General features: G+C 36.9%; 2 protein-coding genes across 2 annotated transcripts; both read left to right on the forward strand.

Moving 5' to 3' along the window:
• On the forward strand, window positions 1579–9683 carry LOC109713749 (protein ECERIFERUM 1-like). The gene is made up of 9 exons (XM_020237933.1): window positions 1579–1846; window positions 3104–3339; window positions 7365–7584; window positions 7762–8137; window positions 8239–8346; window positions 8508–8708; window positions 8824–8922; window positions 9071–9244; window positions 9335–9683. The coding sequence occupies exons 1-9, from the start codon at window positions 1602–1604 to the stop codon at window positions 9494–9496; spliced, it is 1821 nt and encodes a 606-aa protein (XP_020093522.1). The 5' UTR covers window positions 1579–1601; the 3' UTR covers window positions 9497–9683.
• Window positions 10259–12546, forward strand: LOC109713668 (nuclear polyadenylated RNA-binding protein 3-like). The gene is made up of 4 exons (XM_020237836.1): window positions 10259–10636; window positions 10752–10894; window positions 11055–12124; window positions 12201–12546. The coding sequence occupies exons 1-3, from the start codon at window positions 10553–10555 to the stop codon at window positions 12118–12120; spliced, it is 1293 nt and encodes a 430-aa protein (XP_020093425.1). The 5' UTR covers window positions 10259–10552; the 3' UTR covers window positions 12121–12124; window positions 12201–12546.

Genomic DNA, 16863 nt, shown 5'->3' on the forward strand with positions numbered 1-16863 from the left:
ATAAAATACATGAAAGGGAAGCTCTCCCCTTATTTTGGGAAGGCTGTGGGATCCACATATAATTTTTTTAAGATTAATTACGCATTGGTCCCCAAGCTTTCCACTATTTTTATTTTGGTCCCTAATTTTTTTCTTTTGCAATCAAATTTTCAAATTTCTTAATTTCATCGCGATAAAATGAAATTGCAAGAGGTTCTAAAATTAGCGACATTATGATGCCATCGCCTATTTAGCTTTTTTTTGCTTGTCAATTGTTGATTAGCAGAAAAAAGAGTTTAAAAATCTTTTCCAAAGTAAGGTAACTAAAACTTAGGCATGTGTCTTTAAATTACTTTACTATTTACACAAAAAAAAAAAAAAACTTGTTTATATGTAGCCATTAAATGAAGTTATGAATGAAATAGTTCAATAAGTTGTCTCTCTTCGCAAATCAAACCTAATTAGTATCTTTTAGAATTTCAAACATATAATAATTGAGCATTTATTAGGTAGATGAGGAAATAGTTAGCAAGGGGTCAATTTTTGGGACACGTATGTAGGAATATTATTAAAACAAACGGCACAAGTAGGTAGCTATTAAATGCTTACACAAACGTTGTTATGAATTTAGTAACGCATTTTATAAAATTTTGATCTATATATAATATGAAAAATATCATTATCTAACAGCTTAAACTTTCGAATAGAATGTTAGTATGATTGATTTTTCTCCAATTCAATCTTGTTCGACTATCCACCAGTTAAAAAATTTAGTTGTATCAGCTAAATGGAAAACAAAATAAAATAAGAAAAAAGAAAAATTTTGAAATCTCTAATCCAGTAATAATGCTATAAAATAATAGTGAGGATGTTATGAATCCTCACACTTATATGAACTATAAATTATTTCGAGTTAACTATCCAACTTTTTAAATTTTTATTTTACCATTCAATCTTTCTATTTACTTAATTGGAATCAATAAACGGCACTTTTACTTTAAAGTTTGAATACATTATTTATCTTACAAGTTAAGTTAATATACTTTATGTAATTCTCGCAATAGTACAGTTGATCGGCTAAAATTAAATAAATTGAAAACGAAATAGTAAAATTAAAAGTTTAAAAAATTAGATAGTCAATTCAGTTTTGTTCATAGTTAGTTATGCTGGGAACGTTTCTATCAATTTTTTTTTTTTTCAACTCTTTTCGTTTTTAAATTAACATCTAAAAATTATCTTGGTTTTCATAAATTATAAAAGCGATATGAGATGTCAAATCAAACAGGCGGTCAATTTACCATAGTTGGAAAATTTTCATCCTCTCCCATAAATAGTTGGTTGTTCCACAAGCATGGAAAAAAAAAATTGTTCCCAACAAATTTTATTAGGCCCAAGTACATCGCATTAAAATTCGTGCGGGACTAATCAAAACCATCACATGTGCCCCTCTCTCTCTCTCTCTCTCTCTCTCTCTCTCTCTCTCTCTCTCTCTCTCTCTCTATATATATATATATATATATATATAGCTTAGTTACATTAGGTATATTATCTCAAGTACAAATAATTAAGGCCTTATTCTCTTTTGTAGTTCTATACATGATCATTTCTTGTTTCCTTTACACATGCATGCATGCATGCAGTACGTTGTGTTGGCTCCATGGGTGTTGCATGGCCTGCGCATGGTGGCGACGAAGGGGTGGAGGGAGCTCGACGTGATCACCTACAATGCAATATTTCCATCCCTGCTGCTGAGGATGATCCACAACCAGATATGGATAACCTTGTCGCGCTTCCAGAATGCTCGGAGCAAGCACCAGATCGTCGACCGCAGCATCGAGTTCGAGCAGGTCGACCGCGAGCGGAACTGGTACGAAAAACCCTAACAGATCCTTACCATTCACGTCTTTAAGAAATGAACTCGATCGGCCAGAAATGTGAAACAACCACGCTTCAAACTTGTGACTGTTGGCTTAAATTGGCCAGCATTCTGCCCTGTGGCGAGAGGCCATGTGGGCCGACTCATATTCGGCTGGGTTAGACTAAGTCATGTTCGAAATAGCGTGAGGCTGGTTGGGCCAAGTCACAATCGAGATCCCTAAGTACTGTATCTATACGCTTTAAGTAAATTGGTTGTGTATTTCTATCAGCTCGCTTTTGAGATTAATGATTAGCGCCAACGATCCGACAGTGACTACCTCATATATCAATCGTCAAATTTTTAACCATAATAGGAACCACCGTTAACATCATAATTAATTTGTACAAATAGAGACAAGATCTCCCCATAATTTGGTCTTATGTTAATATGGACCACTGTTAACATCATGATTAATTAACTTGTATAAATAGAGACAACACAGCAAGGACAGTGAGGACATGGAACAGCTGTAATATAATTTATGAGCTATTAATTAAACAACTCAATCATAAGTCTATGTAATTAGTATCACAGGGTCAAAGAAAATTCAAAGCATGAAACCTAATTTCTCCCATAAAAAGCTCGATCCATATATAGCAAAATATCTGACTTTTGTTTTTTCCTTTTTATTGATTGTAGAACACTTGGTGATTTTCTGTACAGTTCATGAAATAAATATACAAAATAAAATTTAAACTCATGTGCCCACAAAACTACTATCTTAAGAGTCAGTACGCGACCCGGGCCAACATTATCTAACAGAAAGCAAATAAAAAAATCTGCGTACGAAGTGTAGGATTATTGGCACTAACCATTAATCTCAAAAGCTCGAGCATTTAAAAATACATAATTAATTTATTTAAAGTGTACAGATATAGCGTTCACGGGTCTCGATTTTGACTCAAGCTCACCTAGCATTCTGCCATTTCGAACATGACTTAGCCGAATCAGGCCTCTCGTCACAGGACAGAATAATGTTGATCCCTTTAAGCCAATATGAATTACTCATTTCTTGATGTAAGGTGACAATTACACAGATTCTGAACAATCTTTGAAGCAAAAAAAAAAAAAAAAAAAAAAAAAAAAACCACCAAGTAAATGAAATCAAGATAGATCATTAAATTCAGTGTTTAAATCATGTGGCCTTCAACTGCTTCAATTGCACATGATATGCATGATCAAACTACAAATATTCATACACAACAGGGATGATCAGATCATTTTCAATGGCCTGCTGCTGTATGTGGGCTTCACCTTCATTCCGAGCTCGGCGCAGCGGCTTCCGATGTGGCGAACGGATGGAGCAGTTATGATAGCCCTGCTTCATGCAGGCCCTGTGGAGTTCCTCTACTACTGGTTTCACAGAGCACTGCACCACCACTTCCTCTACTCGCGCTATCACTCGCACCACCACGCTTCCATCGTCACTGAGCCGATTACATGTAAGCCTCTGCAACCACCAGAACTACTGATTCTTATTTCCTAAGTAGAGAAGCTGTTTCAGAAACCGATTGAATAATGTTTTAAGTTGCTTATGCACTAGTGTACTATTCATGGATCCACTAAACAGCACAAGTTAAGAGGTAGAGAGGTGCATGTTGCACTTCACAGTTAGATGGTTTAATACTGCTTATGTGACCGACCGTCTTAAGAGCAAGTGGCAAAGAGCTTGGTGGTAGGTACCCGAAACTCAAGTTCGAAGCCTAGTTGATTCACATTTCCAGCTAAGTTTATTTCTAAATGAAATAAACGAAGCGGATAGCGTGCTATCGATCTCTCAAAAAAAAAAAAAATACTGCTTATGTGAGTTTAGTTAGTTCATTTGGACAAGTTTGAGCAACACCATGTTCCATAACTTTTTTTTCCAATTCAGAGCATGCATTCCATGTTAGTTATTGCACCCCATTTATGTAGCTGGAGCTACCACTTAATATGTACTTGGTTAATTTAGACTTCCAAAAACTGACAACCATGTAAAATTGGGTGGAAAGTGGATGCAACAAAGTGCAAAGAAGAGATATCTTATATGTTTCTTTAAATCTTTTCACAAAAATAGAGAAAAGAGTGTTGGGGAACACAGTTCAAAAATAGTCTCAACATTCTCGTTCATATGTATAATAAAGATCACTAGAAAAAATAACAAAATAAAAAATAGAATAACGAACAGAAACATACGCCAAAAAATAGCAGGTATCAGAATTTAATTCAGAACTTCTTAAAAATGGAAGGATCTTACACTCTTACTAACTCTTAAACTGTTTTTATCCCAAAAAAATTGATTTGATCGAAAATGACAACGTAATGAAAAGTAATTATGTAAATCTCAATTCAATTCACATATATCCTTCCAACCTCAATCACTTGGCAAAGACAAGAAATAAATGCATGATTCAGTACCAAATAAATGCTAGATCTGAATTTATCTTTTTTTTTTCTGAAAATGGTTAATAAAATGGAGAGGTGTACAGGGACCAATAATCCTCAGGATCATTTACTGGTCCTGTTTGTACTAGGGCCTCTCCTGTTAGTTGACTGTGGTAAGGTGGAGCCTGGCCTTAGGAGTTAAGGCTTTCTGACAAGTAGCAGGAATTAATTTCACATTTCCTATCTCTGAACTTTCTGGTAAAATGTATTGAAACCACCCAATCAATAGGACCCCTCATGTGATGCCCAGCTTTTTGCCGGTCACCACCCATTCTAAAATTACTCTAGACACGCTTAACTTTTTTTAATTTTTTACACTTATTCATCGTCTAAAATACTATTGTCAAATTAAGAAACTTACAACCACCAAACAATATGAGACTTGTCACGTTAGCTTTAACTGACTTTGTGGAGAGCCGTGCTTTGCCCACTGCATAATTTTGGCTCAATCAAGAATCTCTTAACCTTTTTGGCTTAATCACCGCCTAAAATACTATAACCAGATTAAAAAACGCACAACCATCAGACAATACAAAAGTCACCTCGCTATCTCAGTCGATCTTGTGGGGAGCCGCGCTCTGCCCTCTATATAACCTTGGTTCAACCAAGAATCTTCTAACACTTCTTGCCGGTGAGTAGTTCTGATACCAACTTTGACGCCCCAACTTCCCAAGAGTCGACCATTCTAGGACTACTTTAGTCCTAATATGCTTAACTTTCTTAATTTCGTGGGTCTAGCCACCGTATAACATATTACAATCGGATTAAGAGGTCTAATCCTATTATATCTTATATATAGAACTATTTCAATTCCTAGGGGGTGTCACACCTCAACTTTTATTTATTTTGGATAAAAACGTATAAAACTCACATGAACTAGAGACCATTTTGATCTGTCAATCCAATCTTTCAAAATTTTGATTTTACGATCTAACTTGTCAATTTGTTTGATTTGAGTCAGTTGACTGCTCTTTGATTTCAAAATTTAAGCTAATTACTTACTTTAATGAGTTTATAACTATGGAAATTGAATGAAATATGCTAATTAAACTTGTAAAAATAAAGGATGCATTGAAAATTTGAAGTTAAATTGTCGTTGACTAATTCGAATCAAACAAATTGAAGATTACGTAGTAAACTCAAAATTTTGAAATATTGAGTAGCCAAATCAAAATGATCCATAGTCTAATTAAGTTCTGTGTACTTTTTTAAAAAAATTAAGTGTGATAAAAATGTATAAAACAACTAGCTAGAACTATTGACCATTTTGATTGGACAACCCAACCTTTCAAGACTTTTAACTTTAGTACCCAACTTTTAATTAGTTTAATTTAAGTGATTTGATGACTTTTCGAATGCAAATTTTAAACTAATTACTTACTGAATTTGCAGTTACATAAATTGTATAAAACATACTAACTAAGCCCGTAAAAAACACATTGAAAATTTAAAGTTAGAAAGTCATTAACTGTCTCAAATCAAATAAATTACAAGGTCAGATAGTAAAATCAAGATTTTTAAAAATTAGGCAGTCAAATTCAAACGGATGATAGTTAAGATAAGCTTTATATATACTACCTTTAAGTTTTTATACTTAGTTACATTAATTAGTGCTCTAGTTTTATTTGCTGAAAAATGATTAAAAATTTATTACATTTGGTACCATCACTAATAAATTTAAGAAGATCCTCACTTTTTTTTAAAACTAGATTGCTTAATTCTAGAAAATTAGGAGTTGAGGGTGTCTCAATCACAAAAATAAATATATAAATAAATAAATAAAAGTTGAGGTCTCTTTTTAAATATTTCCTATAGTTGAGGGGGTCTCCATACATTTTTACCAAAACAAAATTACTGTAATTTCTGTCACACTTTTCTCAGTTTACTTCTTCTACCCACCAAGCAAGTGTCTTTAGATCTGCATGTCAATTTCCACAATTAAACTATGATCAATGCACTTAGGAATAATGTTTTTATATATTAGATCCCATGCTAGTTAAAAATTTGATTCATTGTTGCTACAATGTGAGCAAAATAACTCAAAAGAGTATGATGAATGTCATGTTTCCTGACCTCTCCTATAATTAGCCAGGAGTCTTTCAGTTTCTGATGCTGCTTGCATTTCTGCAGCTAATGAACCAAAAAACTGTCTGTACAGACTTGATAAAATTTCTGATGACTGTCTCTGCAGTACAGACTTGCTTCAGAAAATGATATAGAAATCAAGAGTAAGTTAAAAAAAAAAAAAAGTTAAAAGATGAAAACAAATCAAAGAGCCATACTGTAGGATACCAGGGCATGTTTGTGGACCTGATAGTGTGGTTCAAGACCAAGGAGAGAAGTGCTCTCGTGCGGGATCATGCCAAGAACTTGTTGGCATAGTGTGACACTGTGCCGTGCTGTGCCGATGTGTGCTAGTCACAAAATATCTTGATGTCGACTCACTATAATGGGGAATATTTATTTTTTTAGCGTCAATTTGTTCTAATTTCTTATTAGATGTCTTTATCAATTCTTTTGCACTTTATTTAAAGCTATAGTTGCTAATTTTAAAGAAAAAAGAATGTTGAGCCGTGCCATCAGTACGGGAGTTATATCGTGCCGATATCTTATCAGCACATTATGATACGTGCCGATGAGCACTTAAAACCTTGTTCACGATAGCGATAAAGCCTCTTAAGTCGAGGTGATTTAAGAATATATCTCACCTTCCTCACATCCTGTATTGGAGGGAACCTCATGCACTCATCACCCTGCTTTTCTGAAACACAATTATCAGCAAAAGTGCAGTGCTTACTCTTCTGTATATCAATAACCGCAATTCATTTGACACACAAATCAAATGAAACTTGTGCTAGATCCACTGTCTCTGCATTTGCCGCTTTTGCTTTTAACCTATCCATCCTAGAAGGCCTAAGGTTGTAATCAGTCATGCATGTTGTGAATAAAATTACAAGGCATGGCTTAAAAACTTATTACAGTAATTTAGCAAAGTACCTAAGGCTCATTTATACATAATGCTCACTTATCATGTCATCGACAGCCGTCATTCATCCTTTCGCGGAGCATGTGGTGTACTACGCACTTTTCACGATTCCAATGTTGACAACCGTCCTCACTGGCAGGGGGTCTATTATCGCCCTGTTGGCTTATACTACTTACCTCGACTTCATGAACAACATGGGGCATTGCAACTTCGAGCTCGTCCCCAAGTGGCTTTTCCATGCCTTCCCCCCGCTTAAGTATCTCATGTACACTCCGTCGTAAGTACTTTCTTAGTTCATTTCCTCCATTAAAGGTACTTAAATCAAAAGCAGCGAAAGATTACGTTGTGTAATGAATATATTCATAGTTCAGATACCAATTTCAAAATGCGCTATAGTTCAAGTAAGTTCTGTACGTTTTTACCAAACTAAATACGGTGCATTCTGGTTCTCTAGGTTTCACTCGCTTCACCACACCCAGTTCCGGACAAACTACTCTCTCTTCATGCCATTCTATGACTACATATACGGCACGATGGACAAGTCGTCCGACGACTTGTACGAGAGCTCGCTGAAGGGGAAGGAAGAAGCCCCTGATGTTGTTCACCTGACCCATCCCACCACACTGCAATCCATCTACCATCTTAGGCTTGGGTTTGCATCCTTGGCATCCAGGCCATACAATTCAAAGTGGTACATGCTGATCATGTGGCCCATATCGTCGGTGTCGATGTTGCTCACATGGATCTATGGATCTTCTTTCACAGTCGAAAGAAACACCTTGAAGAAGCTCAAGTTGCAAACATGGGCAATACCCAGATACAATTTCCAGGTGAAAAATCGATTCCACCGGTTAAAATCTCTCATGCTGTGTATGTCTTAAGTGATTATCATCTATTAGCTGAATTGTTACCTGCTTGTTTGTTTGCGCAGTACGGATTAAAATGGGAGAAAGAAGCAATCAATGATCTGATCGAAAAGGCGATACTAGAGGCCGATCAAAGAGGAGTTAGAGTTCTGAGTCTAGGACTACTAAATCAGGCATGTTATTCCCTAGCCCTAGTACATAATCATCTTCTGAAGATTACGTATAACACCTCTTCGAAGAATATCTAAACTGTCATATCCACACTACCATCAGCTGATTATTTGTTAATGCGCATTGCGATACTTGTGGTGACCATTTGTTCCCCGAATATCAGGCGAAAGAACTCAATGGAAGCGGCGAACTTTACATAGAGAAGCACCCGAAACTGAGAGTGCGAATAGTGGACGGCAGTAGCTTAGCAGCTGCGGTGGTTCTTAAAAGTATTCCTGCAGGAACAAACGAAGTACTTCTCGCCGGAAATCTGTCTAAGGTGGCCCGCGCAGTTGCTGCAGCACTATGCCAGAAGGGTGTCCAGGTACTTCTATTGACTTATTAATCTCTTCTTCTTATCAATTATGGGGGCGGGGCATAAATTTTTCAGCTCTGAAATTTTTACATTTCGACATTAACTTGCTTGCGCTACCGAGCAGGTGATCATGACTCGCAAGCATGAATTCAAGATGCTCAAGGGGCAAATGACAGAAAAGGCGGCTAATTATTTGGTGTTTTCAAGAAACTATACTACAAAGGTAATTACGAAGGGGAGACAAACTCAGATGTGCCTTCAGATGTTTGACACATAGATGAAATGTCGAAATTGCATAGCAAAGTCCTTCGAAAAGAGGCATTTAATGCTGAAATATGACACATCGTTAGCGTGATTTTTCAACTCTGCAGGTATGGTTAGTAGGAGATGGATTAGAACATGAAGAACAAAAAAGGGCGCCAAAAGGAGCACGGCTCATCCCGTATTCGCAATTTCCCCCGAAGAAGATACGCAACGACTGTAGTTACTACACCACTCCATGTATGAAGATCCCAGAAACATTACAGAACATGCATTCCTGTGAGGTAACAGAGATTGTTTGCTCAAATTTTTCATAACAAAAGCAAAAGCAAAGATGTGTGTTTTATTTCACTAAACTGTTACTATATGGACAGAACTGGCTGCCGAGAAGGGTAATGAGCGCGTGGCGTGCTGCTGGAATAGTACATGCGCTGGAGGGATGGGATGTTCACGAGTGCGGAGAAACGGTGCAAGACGTCGAGAAAACATGGTCAGCTGCTATTCGCCATGGATTCCTCCCCGTGACGCAAATCTAATGTTCGGCCCGGAAGTTACCGTCAGCTTGATAATAGATTAGTATTATGAAGCATGTAATCCAGAAGTGATGATGCAAATGATAATGAAATGGATGTAAGGGAATAGTTTCTTTCGAGACCGCGACAAGGTTTGAGATCTTTCGCAAGTTTATTAATGAAAATCAATAAGATACTTATGAGACTGTTATATCCTTTACTTGATACAATTCGAGGTGCTAAAGATGATTAAATATGCGACATCAACAGACATCCTCAAAATTTCATGAACATCCTGCGAGAAAATCAACTTAGGCACCCCGAAACCAAAACACCCCCACAAATTTCGCTTTATTCCTGGGATCGAAGTCGCACTTAAGAACATACGCCGCTTATGTACCGCTACACGATCTCGCCAAGAAGGCCAGCGACCGGTGGTCGGAGAGACGACAATGTGTTTAGTGATGCTAAACCTTAGTTACAGAAAAATGCTTAGACAGATCTACACAAAGTAGTATATCAACACAAAGTTTGGAGCTTCTGTCAATAGCAGCAAGAAATAAAATGAACTTCTTAAGCCTTCGAACCAAAAGTTACCGATCGACCGAACAACCCCGTAATTGAACACAAATTTGCACTATTTATCGAGCAAAAGCTACTGAGAAAATTTTAACACAAAAGGAAAATTTGATAGAAACCTTGTCAACAACTAAACTAAAAATCAAACTAGAGTTTTTTTTTGTTCTTTATCTATAATCCTAGGATTCCAAAAGCACTTCTCTGTAGCTGTACACATCTCAAATAGTAAAAGATCTGAAACAGAGGCTCCCTCTGGGCCCTAAGAGGCATTGCTCTGCTGCAACGGTCATATTCTCCGAACTCGAAAAATAAAATAATAAAAAAAAACAACAACAACCTTTTAAACTCTCATGACCGTTGTGCCCCAACCCTAGAGAGAGGTAGCTCCTTCCCCATGGCGAAACCCTAATCTCCTCCTCACGTTGGCACCTTCCCTCTCTCTCTTTGTAGCTCGAATCAAAACCCTAAGTGTGAGAGAGACACCTCCAAACACCCCGCATCATGGGTTGCTTCCTCGCTTGTTTAGGAGGCCCGAAGGATCGAAAGCGCCGGCGATCGCCCAAGAAGTCGCCGCCCCGAGATCGGGTACACCCCGATTTAGAGCTATTTACATCTTGTTTTGGTGCAAATTTGTGTTTTTTTTTTCCCTACAATTCTTGGATCTGTTCTTATGATGGTGTATTGGTTTTGGTGATCTCAGAGACATGAAAGCTACAAGCTTCTGCAGCAAAATGCTTCGCCCCTGCGGGCGCAACCGTTGCTGGAGCAAATCACACCTCAGCTTTCCCTGGAGAAACCTTCAACGGAGGTTGCGGCTAATTCGATTCCGGATCAAGAAATAAGGTGAATTGCAATTAATCTGAGTGGCGTTTCCTTTTTCATGGTCATCTAATTGTTATTCATGTCGCATTCTAACTGTTTGCTGATATGCTTCAAAGAGTTTTTTTTTTTGTTTTTTAGGTTGATTTAGTTGGTTTTATTGTTTATTTTTTGCGATTTATAGGGAGATTAATGAGCAGGGGAGCTTCAGCAGCTGCAGAAAGAAAGTGACGTTTGATCTGAACATCAAAACATACGAAGAGGCTGCGACTCAAGGCAATGAGAAGTGTATTTTGGAGGAAGATGAGAAGAATGAAGCGAGAGAGGAAGAGAAAAACCCTCAAGAAGATGCAGGAAAGCCCACTTCACAATCTGGGAATTACCCTTTAAACCATAGGTATCAAAATTGTTCAAATAGCGATGATGAGGATGGCGGCGATGGTGAGGAAGACGGCGATGGTGAGGATGACGATGAGGATGAGTATGGAGAAGAAGATGAGGATGAGGATTACGATGATTGTGGCATCGACAAGGAACGTAATCCTATTGGCCTTCAAGAAGATGAGGAATCATATGAGTCGTTCTTTTCGCTACCCATCGAAAAAGAACTAGAGAATAATCAAGAAGTGATCAGTCCCGGTCCTAACTGTGTCTCATCCCCGGATAAACAGCCAATCCTTTTGGCTAAGGGTAATCCGCGAGATAGAAGCCACTACGTAAACTCCGTGCTGAATCCTGTGGAAAATCTATCTCAGTGGAAGGAGGTTAAGGTCGGCGCCGTCCCATTGAAGAATACTAACAAGGAGAATATCAACTTAGAACAAGAAAAGAACAAGATGGTCCTTAGTCCCGAGCCTACATTTAAGACTAAGAAGCTCGAAGGGACAGCTGATTCAAATAATAGTCCTTGCAAGCAGGAAGTCTCTGTGGATGCTAGCCTTTCAACTTGGTTGGTTTCGTCAGAAAATTCAAGCGTTCAAAGAATTCAAGAAAGCAATTCCGCTCGCTCGAACTGGTCACTTAGTCGAGAGGAACGGCCAATTCTCGGTGCTTTGACTGTTGAGGATATTAAGCAATCGTCGGTGACATCATCGCCGAGAAGGTCCCCGAGCCGGAGCCCCGATGAAATCCCCATTGTGGGTACTGTGGGAAGTTATTGGAGTTGTAGAAGTCAGGGAGATACATCGAGCTATTCTTCTAGATCTGGTTCAGTGACCAAAGGGATCCCAAGATACCAACGGCAAATTTGAAGTGGTATGCTACAACCTTGACGTTTATGCATTTTGGCCAATAAAGAGTGGGCATTTATGTTTTTCTTGGATTATTGCAGGGCAAGTTCGGTGAAGTCTCAAGTGTGTGCTGAGTTGATTGCATGTTACGGGAGCTCTTCTTCATATCGTCTTCTGTCGAGGTTTTAAAACAGCTGCATTGGCAAGGTCTCTATTCAAGCTGTCACTGTAGCTATTGGTATGCGAATTTAGTTGTTCTTTTAGTGTACCATATTTTCTTTCAGTGTCTTATGGGATCACAATGTTGTTGATTTTCGAATAATTTCCTCCTCGTAATCCGTTCCTGTCAGAGAAACAAGCATATGAAACATCCTTTGGAGGGTTGCTTTGTGTATTAATTCATTGAATTTGTTTTATCTACTTGGTTTGGCTTTGCATTGGCTTGTATATTGTTATTAATGTTATATTAATTTGGAGGGTGTTTTATGTGCTCGCTGTAGTTGCGTGTACTTTGCTTTCACTACTGTTTGCTCTTTTCCTGGTATCAGATAACAGAACTTATCAGACACTCTAGCAGAAACTTGACCATTTTCCATATTTATTATGGGATGTTTCAATCATCATCTTCTAGGATCAGGTCAAGATAGTTGTTAGTTTCACTAATAAGAAATCCTTCAATACTGTAGCTGCATACAAACTGATAATGCAAACCACATGCTACTAGAGTCAACACATAATTCGCTGGATTATGATTAATCTTATTGAGTATCTGTGGTCCGTGGTCAACGTAAATTCCATCACATGCCATTAATTAAGATCTGAAACTAACTTTTATTGTCGAACAGCAGCGTGAGTCAGATCATGTGTCGTAATTCCATACTGAAAGGTGATTAGAAAGTGAGAGGATGTACAAAACAGCAGCAAATTTGTTGATCATGTGGTCTTGAGAGCTTTCATGTGGTTAAAGATTTATTTCATACATTGATTCTGTTTGATACCATACATTGATTCTTCTACTGTAGGGTAGGTGATCTTTAAGACTATCATTATAGTTTAGTCTCTTGCATTTCTACCTCAATCAACTATCGACTTCTGAGAAACGAAATGCAGACTTACAACTTTTGACATGCATGTCAAATCTATTAGGATTGTGATTAGTTAATTAGCGATGCGGTTCTGTCGTGACTCGTGACTCATAAATGCTATCAATTATGAATTGGATTGATCTCTGATTTGATATGCAGTAAAATCGACCATGGACGTAGCCATCGACTTTTGAGAAACGAAATGCAGACTTACGAGTTTTGACATGCATGTCAAATCTATTAGGATTGTGATTAGTTAATTAGCGATGCGGTTCTGTCGTGACTCGTGACTCATAAATGCTATCAATTATGAATTGGATTGATCTCTGATTTGATATGCAGTAAAATCGACCATGGACGTAGCCATCGACTTTTGAGAAACGAAATGCAGACTTACGAGTTTTGACATGCATGTCAAATCTATTAGGATTGTGATTAGTTAATTAGCGATGCGGTTCTGTCGTGACTCATAAATGCTATCAATTATGAATTGGATTGATCTTTGATTTGATATGCAATAAAAACGATCATGGACGTAGCCATCAACCTTTGAGAAACGAGATACACACTCACAACTTTTGACATGCATGTCCAATCTGTTCGGACTGAGATTGGATGAATAGAGTACTGTTTTTACTTATAAATGTTATTAATCATGAATTGGATTGATCTCTGATTTGATATGACATATGAAACTACCATGGATATAGCATCACTCTTGAATTGGATTGATCTCTGATTTGATATGGCATATAAAACTACCATGGACATAGGGATGTAAACAGATCAGAGTTGGTGGAGCTCCTGTCCTGATCCGCTTCGAATGAGGCAGTAAATGGAAAAAAATAAATGGATTCGAGGCAGAAAACAGAGTAATTTTAAGATCCGAGACGAATTCGGGACAGAAAATGAAAAAAAATTTTGACGCTATCCAAATTCGCCCCAAATCCGTCCTGCCATGATTCAGTCCGAGTCTGCCCCGAATCCGCTCCGAAAAACTATTTATATTTTAAAAGAATATCCCTAAAAAATAATATATTTACAAAAAAGTCTAAAAATATAAATAAGTTGGTGCTCTCATTTCTCATGTATTTGAATATTTGAAACTTTTAAATTTTGCTTCAAATTGTGATTGATATTTTAATTTGGATAATTTATATTGTTAATTTTATATATAACTTATTATAATTTTAAAAAAAAATATTAATTGGTGGAGCAGATTTGGAGCGCCGGCGGAAGTTGGGTTATGAGGCGGGACAGATTATAGGATATATTTTTTAACCAATCACGGATTCGGGCCGGTAGGCGATGCGGGATTTTTGGCCGTCGCATAGAAATACTCATGCTAGCAGGAGCATGAGTATTCAACAAAAGCTACTATCTCGAAGGCTTAGTTACTAGATATGGCAATTTGCAATAGATCTCGTAAACTTTGTATATCTTTAGTTTAAAGTATTAAAAAGCTGTAGTAAATGGAATGCTAGTTTTCGAGTGTTTTAACTGTTAAAATTGCCGGCCATACCTTATGAACGATCAAATTGCCACGTTTTCTTAGACTTATCTAACTTAAAAACTATTTTTTAAGATAAGTGATGGATTTATTTCTAGTTATTGAGGCTAGAATTTAACTTCCTAGGCTAGTAGGTAAAAATTCTGTAGCAAGCTAAAACTGGTAAGTAAAATATGGGCGAAGTACCTGAAATAATACTAAAGCTTTTTAATGCTTTAAATAAAAGATCTTCAAAGTTTATGAGATCTAGTATAAATTGTCTCACCTAACAGCTAAGCCTTCGAGGTAGTAGCTTTTGTTGAATACTCATGCTTCCCGGATTATGAGTATTATCATATCATCGGGATGAGATATATATATATATCTCGACCCGACCATATGATAGCCATCGTGCCTCGGGAGGCACGATGGTTCAACAAAAGTTACTACGCCGAAGGTTTAGTTGCTAGCCAAGGCAATCTGAACTAGATGTGATAATTTTCATAAACTTTTGATTTAAAGTATTAAAAAGTTGTAGTAAATGGATAATCTGCTCATCAGTTTTTACTTACCGACTTTTATTTTTAGAGTATTTTTTACTACTATTTTCTGAACTTAAATTCTAGTCTCATGACTAGTACGAGATTTATCACTTTTTTTTTAAAGATATTTTTAAAATAGCGGAAACCTAACAAAATGTGATAATTTAAGTGTTTGCGTAGTGTAGCTGACAATTTTAACAGTTAAAACTCCGGAGGCACGATGATGGCACGATGGTTCAACAAAAGTTACTACGCCGAAGGTTTAACTGCTAACCAAGGCAATCTGAACTAGATGTTAACTCTGAGCACCCGCGGTATAGATATACGAAATTTACTTAACCAAAATAAAAAGATTGTGGAGTTCAAAAATCTTAATTATCAATCACAGCTAGACTGTTTATCGTCGTCTCGCTGTCCAATATCCAAGCTAAAGTATACGAGGGGGGGGGGNGCTTCGGCCCGGCACGGCCCAGCCCCGATTTGGAACACGACCGGGCAGGGATAGCCTCTAGCCCGAATCGGTGCAAAAAATGTTGGCACGGTCCACATTACATCCCTAGCTACACCCTGGCTATAACAGAAACCATAGGAGCATCATGTTTCTGTATGTATTTATGTATTCTTGTACTCACTAAAATTGGTCAGATCAAGGTGGCGTACATTGATTGGTTTTGGGGGCAATTGCTTATATACCCCTGAAAAGTTTTCGACTTTCTGATTTTCTCATCTTAGAATTCTAATATTGAAAATACTTTTTTTACGTTTTAACCTATTTCTAATATACCCCTAGAGTTAAAATCTGTTAATTAACTCTACTATTTCTGTAAAATTACTATTTTGTCCTTTCAAATATATTATTCCATCATCACCGACTTTCTTATTTGCACTTAAAGTCAGAGGCACAAAAAGTATTTTGATTTTTGGTCTTTTCAAATATATCCCTCAACCGTCACCAATATTTTTTATTTGCCCTTAAGTTAAGGATAAATTTGGTATTTTAATTTTTTTAACCGTGGTAGATATTTAACTCACGTTTAATCCAAGTTAACTTAACATGAGATAACTGCGGGAGTATTTTGCAATAACCGTGGAACATATGAGGAATATTTTAGAAAGAGAAAAAAAGAATAAGTCGGATATTTTCAAACGTATGAAAAATATATTGACAATTATTCCTTGATTTTAACTAGTAATCAAGAAAATAACACCCATTACTCAGTAAAATTGGTCACATCAAAGTGGGGTACATTGATTTTAACTAGTGACTTTCCGCGCACTACTAGTGACTTTCTCTTTGAATCTTTCCTTCAGAAGATATTTTTTATTTTGATAGATACATTTAGTAGAAATATGAAATAACACGGTTTCAAATTTGAAATCTAGCTAGAAATGTCAAATTCTTAACCAATTGAAATAAGTAAGACCGGTTCAAAACGCAAATGTCACAGGTCACTTTTCTGATATTTTTTTTCTTTGTAGTACTCCTCGTGATTTTTTTTTTCTATAAAATAGTCAAACCATACATGTCATGGTGGTTGAAAAAAGTCCACTTTGATGCCCCAATTAAACAATGTTTAAAGTAATCTGATTATTAAAAAAAAAAAAAAGCACCATGTATCCAATGAGAAGCTCTAGATCTACACATAGT

This window comes from Ananas comosus, linkage group 8, assembly GCF_001540865.1.
Source record: "Ananas comosus cultivar F153 linkage group 8, ASM154086v1, whole genome shotgun sequence".
Taxonomy (NCBI): domain Eukaryota; kingdom Viridiplantae; phylum Streptophyta; class Magnoliopsida; order Poales; family Bromeliaceae; genus Ananas; species Ananas comosus.